The sequence below is a fragment of the Hemibagrus wyckioides genome, linkage group LG28 (assembly GCF_019097595.1).
Source record: "Hemibagrus wyckioides isolate EC202008001 linkage group LG28, SWU_Hwy_1.0, whole genome shotgun sequence".
NCBI classification, from domain to species: Eukaryota; Metazoa; Chordata; class Actinopteri; order Siluriformes; family Bagridae; genus Hemibagrus; species Hemibagrus wyckioides.
The window spans coordinates 19,954,524-19,961,429 of NC_080737.1; the positions used below are offsets into that span (position 1 = coordinate 19,954,524).

Sequence of the window (6,906 nt, forward strand, 5' to 3'; positions counted from 1 at the left end):
AGAGAGAGAGAGAGAGAGAGAGACTGGTTAATAAAGGAAAGCTGGAGGAGGCGAGGAAGAGTGGAATGGAGGAGACGTGAAGATGGAGAGAATGTGAGGAAAAAAGGAGAGGATAAAAGAATGAGAGAATGAAAAGGAGAAAGAGGGAGACAAAAAAGAAAAAGACAGAAGACAGAAAAGGAGGATGAAGAAAACATCCGACAGGAAAAGGGAAGGAGAAATTGAGAGAGAAATAAACAGAGATATGAGCGAGAGAGAGAGAGAGAGAGAGATTAAAAAATCCAAACGTGTTTCTATCAATTCCTGATGTACTGCATATTCTGAAAAGGCGCACTGATGACATCATCAAAAAGTGCCAGGGCGAACACACGGTCATGATGAGACCAAAATACAAACAAACACACACACACACAGCATCGTTTATCCCAAACCCTCTCTAGATCAGAGTCACTGTTTCACATTTCTGCATTGTAATGTGCATGAACAAAGAGAGAGAGAGAGAGAGAGAGAGAGAGACAGAGTGAGAGAGAGAGACAGAGTGAGAGACAGAAGGTGAAACGGATAAGCTCTTTTAGCTCTTTTTTAACGTGAGAGTAAAGACGGAGGCGACTGAGCAGCAGCCTGAACTCAGATGAAAGCGTGTCTCTCGTCAATACCGTCCTGCGGAGGGACCGGTGGAGCCGCGGGGCGATCCGGGGGGGATTCTGGGATTAGCTGTAATCTCAGCCTCAAACTCTTTTGAGTCGAACCCAAAGGCCAAAATCCAATCTACCCCCTGCTGGTGCTGTTTTTAACTCCACCAAATTAATCATTACACACCCCGCAGGACCCCCTGTGGCCTACAGTACCCGTGCAGCATCTCAGCGCCGTGGGGAACGCAGAGCCGCTAACGCGGGAAGGAAACGCTACTGTTCACTTCGCTCTGAGGAACCTGGAGCATTTCTGGAGCGCTCGAAACGGTCCGGAACGCCGCTGCAGATCACGAGGACGTGTGATACAGGAGAAATGAAGCACATTAAGGGTACTAAGTCCCGGGTTCCAGACCTTCTACAGGGTGTGAACTACAGGACATGAGCTTCTGACATTCTGAACAAACAGAGAGCTGGAGAAGAGGAAACACTCACAACCAACAACTCACTGAAACAATAACATCAAAATAAACACCAGAAGATTCTAATCAAACACACACACACACACACAACCTGGATACAAACAGATGCATTCAGAAATTGTCCAATCCAAATGTTTACACAAGAAATCTGTATCCGTGAATAAATTCCATAAATTTACACTCAGTACGATTAAATCATTCAAAACTAATGGAGGTGTATAAACGTGGGCGGGGCACACACACACACAAACACACACCTCTGCTAATGAAAGCACATTTATTATTAGTAATCATTATTATTATTATTATTATTATTATTATTATTACTACATTTCCTGCACCCAGCTCCTTTTATAGAGTTTTGTGGGTGTGGCCACAGGCAAATAAGCGGTACCAGGAACACACTTAAAACTCTGAAAATCAGCTTTTCTGAAATGTTCATGAATCCAGCGTCCAATTTTCAAAATCATAAATTGTGATAGAAATTAAAATTCCATAAATATTAATAAACGTGTCGCTCATCAGTTCCTGCCTCTTTTTTCAGAAGAGAAGTGAAACGGATCCGTCAGCTAATTACAGGTGCAGATCAGTCAATACTTCATTAATCTGTGTGTGTGTGTGTGTGTGTGTCAGTCACAGACAGCGGTTAATTGATTACGGATAACGATGAGCAGGTGTGTCTTTAGGAGCAGAACTAATCCGAACCATCGATCGCCTGATGCGCCGTCACACCGTGAAAAACTCAGACGCTCGCCCTGAAGGTCACCTGTGTGTCCGTATCTTTTCTTTGTGAGTTTTCTTATTGAAATGAAGCTGGTGTTGGAAGCCATAGAGAAAGACGAATGAGGGGTGTAAGCGGTGATTATAACTCTGCTGGCTGTTTACCAACACTCAGGGCTGATTCTGGAGGCTTTTCTCCATCTTACAGGTTGTGAGTAATTTGGGAAAGTAATAAAGAGGAAGGAGGTACACCCTGCCGCTCACAGAGCCGTGGGAGAAATTAGACGCTGTCTGGCAATTAAAATTGTAATTTCTGTCACCGGCCGGCGTGGAGACTGTGCAAAAAGCAATTCTCCTAAAGTAACCAAAGCAATCAGTGTGTGCTCTTCAGAAGACGCTGGTTTTCTCCTGGTATATAAAAGACGTGGATAAAAATAATCAATAACACAGAATCTGTTCCTGTACTCGCAAAAAGATCAAACACTCCACCCATTTGTTTTGTTCGTTTTCTATCTAATCCGAGAGCCATCTGATCTGATCTCTCCGTGGTGAGAGTCACGCACCAGGAGAAACAGCACAGGAGGAATTTAAGGAATTTGGTGTCCAGTGCCGGTGTGTAACGTCCGTAACGTCTGATTCGGTCAACATTGTGCATGAACAGATCAGAAAATCCGATCTCACACGCTCGGTTCAGTATCGCAGCTTGTTATAGATGAGCTATTACATGAGGTTATAACACTTTTATTGGCAAGACCCACAAAAGAGCACTATATAAAAATAATAGCTGAATTATGTGCTTTTTTCTGTCATCAGCTGGTGTGTGTGTGAGTGTGTGTGTGTGAGTGTGTGTGTGAGTGTGAGTGTGTGTGTGTGAGTGTGAGTGTGTGTGTGTGAGTGTGAGTGTGTGTGTGTGTGTGTGTGAGTGTGTGTGTGTGTGTGTGTGTGAGTGCACTGTAAATTGTGGGTCAATGTTTTTAAAAGGAATGGCAGAAGGAGGAAAACTCTGATGAAGCAGGGGATAAAAATCAATGAGGTCTGAGCTAAAATCAATAGTGTGTTGGGTTTCGATAAATCGGTAAAACATTAGCAAAGCCGTAGCGCCTGTGGGTGAGGATTAGCGACAAACTCCATGTGGAGCTCAACAGAGGTGGATATCGTAACACACCACTTTGCTTGTATTTCCTGATTACGATACAGTGCGGGGTAAATGAGTGCGATCAGATCAACAACTTAACCAGCAGCTAGTTGTTTAGTAACTGTTAACCAGCAGCTAGTTGTCTGTTGTCCGCTGAATCTTTTCTCAAATAAACTAAACCTGAAATAATCCACCATGTCTGATTAAAGTGTACTTTCTATGTTTAGCCGTACATATAATTTACACACACACACACACACACACACACATATATATATATATTCCACTAAATATTGCTTGCCTACAGAAACCAGCTCAGCTCCTCACAGCTCTCCTTGTCCAGCTGACCAAACACTTTTCTCCAAAAAGTTCTGATGTTTCTTTAGAAAGTTCTCTTTCCACACTCTATAAGTGCTTCTGGAACTGACCAATGGGGACCAGCTTTCACACGCTAAGCTTGACTTGTGTGAGGATGTCCTGGATCAAACACGCTTTATCAGTAGAAGCAGCTTTAGCGCCGGTCTGTGTTATACTGATAAGCTAATAAAATGCAGAGGAAATTTTTAATGCAGGAGGGGAAATGCGTACAGACCGAGAACTGAGCGCTGGAGATGGTTCAGCTGACCAGAGGAAAGTGTGTGTGTGTACTTAATATTTGCATGGTATGTGCCATAATTCTTCCACAGAATCCTCCAGAAATCATCATCTGATCTATCTGATCTACATTCAGAGGAAGGTGTTCGTTATTAAAGCAGAAATATTTCAATAGAGTGACTTTTTTCAACAGTTTAGACATAAACTGTCATTTAGGAGACAAATCAATGCAGTGTTGAAGTTATGATCAGTTTAAATCTCTCTCTCAGACAAACACACGCACAAACAAACACACGCACAAACAAACACACGCACAAACACACGCACAAACAAACACACGCACAAACACACGCACAAACAAACACACGCATAAAAACAAACACACGCATAAAAACAAACACACGCATAAAAACAAACACACGCACAAACAAACACGCACAAACACACGCACAAACAAACACACGCATAAAAACAAACACACGCACAAACAAACACACGCACAAACAAACACACGCACAAACAAACACACGCACAAACAAACACACGCACAAACAAACACACGCACAAACAAACACACGCACAAACAAACACACGCACAAACAAACACACGCACAAACACACGCACGCACAAACACACGCACAAACACACGCACAAACACACGCACAAACACACGCACAAACACACGCACAAACAAACACACGCACAAACACACGCACAAACACACGCACAAACAAACACACGCATAAAAACAAACACACGCACAAACAAACACGCACAAACACACGCATAAAAACAAACACACGCACAAACAAACACACGCACAAACAAACACGCACAAACAAACACACGCATAAAAACAAACACACGCACAAACAAACACACGCACAAACAAACACGCACAAACACACGCACAAACAAACACACACACAAACATTTATATATATATATATATCAGGAGCAGGAGTGGAAACACTCCAAAATCTGATTAATAGCAGGATAAAACATGCATTTGGACACATTTCACTCACTCTCTCACACACACACACCAGCACTTTAATACACCTTCATGACTTTATCTATGTTTAATCACGTGCTGTATATCTACAGGTACAGTGATCTGCACTATTACCCAATCTGGTCACTGTCAGCTCTACTGTATTGAGCAATGTGGAAGAAAATCTTCTTTCAGGATCAATAAAGTGTTTATCTTCAAACAGGGTGTGTGTGTGTGTGTGTGTGTGTGTGTGTGCGCAAGTCTGCTCTGTTTCAGTCAAAAAGGTGAAAAACTGAAGGGGGGATAGATATTACTATTCTGCTTACATCACTGCGGGCTTTAAAAGCAAAAAATAAGCCGTAAACTCACACACACACACACACACACACACACACACACACACACGATACAGAAGCGAACAGGTAGGTTGAAAGTAACAGCTGTGTGTGTTTACTAGAGAAGTGTGTATACACTAGTCGAACTAATTAATGGAGGTATAATATCAATTAACGAAGGTGTGTGTGTGTGTGTGTACCTTCATCAGCCTGTGTTGAGAGCAGCAGGATCCACAGAGCAGTCACACTCCTCCATACGAGCCTCATGACTGAGGGAGAAATCCCCCACGACATGTCCTAATAATAAAAAAGGAAGGAGAAGAAAAGAAAGAAAAATAACAAAAAGGGGGAAAGGAGTGGTGCTGAGGTCGTCAGCTGGGCCTCGGAGACGGAGAACCCATGGAGAACTTCCAATTTCAAACAACTGCACAGATTGTGTAAAACAAAATGGCCAAAAAAACAAAAAAACACACGCACACACACACACACGCGCGCGCGCGCACACGAAAAAGTCGAGTTTATGAAGTTTTCCAGTTACGCAACGCAATTCAGCCACACGAGCTCTGGTTTCTGATCATATCCGAATTATTTGTTGAGATGTAATACTGCAGGCGGATAAAGGCCTGGGTAGAGCTTCAGCTGGAGCAAAAAAATAATAAAGGAAATGCAGGAAAAATAAGACTTCCTTTAAAGACTAGACGAGTTTGCGGCTCGTTACTGCACGTCTAAAATCATCTCCAGGACAAACGTGCATGCGTATAAAGCTTGGTGTGAGGGTGTGAAGAAGATCTTTTACTCCAGAATCTAAAGCGAATCCAGGCTCCAGTCACACAAGCCTCCTTTTGTATTGGTCCAAAAAAAAGAAAAAATCCCCCAAAAAAACCGGAGGACGGATGAAGACGATCCCTCGACGGTTTATCTGAAGATTTCAGGATTACAATCCCACAGAATGCGCTGGAGTGCGATTAGAAAAGATATTTGCGGATAAAAAGACAAAACTGCAGTGTGATATACACCCGAGAGAGAGAGGGAGAGACGGAGAGAGAGAGAAATCCTGCTCCGAACATTGCGCCTGCTGAGAGACCTCACAGTCCTCGCGCACGGTGTGGATCTGACTAGGCTCAAGCTGGACGAAACAAGCACCGCCCACTCCCCGACAAGCCACACCTCTTTCCCATTCCTAGCCTCCCATTTGCTGATTCCACATGTCACTCACATATACAAGCCCCGCCTTTCCCTTTCCTTATTAAATAAAAGCGGAATATTCTCTCAACCATTTTATGCTTCTTCTTTTTTTTAAACTTAATAACACGGCGCGCGCATTATTACGACAATTAAAGCTCAGACTGCTTCATGTGTGTGTGTGTGTGTGTGTGTGTGTGTGTGTGTCCACTGAGCTAATTTATTTAAACAGAACTTCTAAAAAGCACTTTAGCTTATCAAGACTTATCAAGCCATGTGACTAAAAGGTAATGGTCAGAGATAAACCATGATCAAATATTGGTCAGTCAGTTCCCACGGGCTCTATCACACTTCTGTTTGAAATGACTCAGCTAGCAGAATTCACACACCTTACACACAACGAGAAGCAGCATTAAGACTTCAATTTCACTGAGACCTCAGCATCGATCGTGACAGACTTCTGTAACTGTCTCTGAACCCAGGCAATAACTGCGTAAAAATATTCCCAGGCAACAATCTCGTATTTTTTACAGAGCTTTCTTTTACTACATTCAGCTCTTTAAACCAGCAACTGTGTTAAAACTTTAGTTTTTGAACAGAATTAGCATCTCTGCTAACTGTGATGTAACTAGCATACACAATCATGTCAACATTCTGATGAAGATAATAACTGACCATTCCTCTCAGATGGGGCTTCATCGGTCAATAACAATCTTTTTTTTTTTTTAAATAAAAGAGGTTTTTGAGAGAACTTGTGCATGTTCTTCTTCTTCTTCTTCTTCTTCTTGGGAATGATCCTGTGGAACAGACCAAAGGTCCAGATATCAGGTCTGA

At 42.6% G+C, this 6,906-nt stretch overlaps 1 protein-coding gene across 5 annotated transcripts in view; it reads right to left on the reverse strand.

Moving 5' to 3' along the window:
• The window catches only part of ephb4a (eph receptor B4a), a 39,599-nt gene extending 33,590 nt beyond the window's left edge, over positions 1-6,009 (reverse strand). For all 5 annotated transcript variants that reach the window (XM_058383176.1, XM_058383175.1, XM_058383174.1 and 2 more), the window contains exon 1: positions 5,091-6,009. In XM_058383176.1, coding sequence (XP_058239159.1) covers positions 5,091-5,184 — 94 coding nt within the window. In that variant the 5' untranslated portion in view covers positions 5,185-6,009. The remainder of the gene's footprint in view (positions 1-5,090) is intronic.
• Between the last annotated feature and the right edge of the window lie 897 nt (positions 6,010-6,906).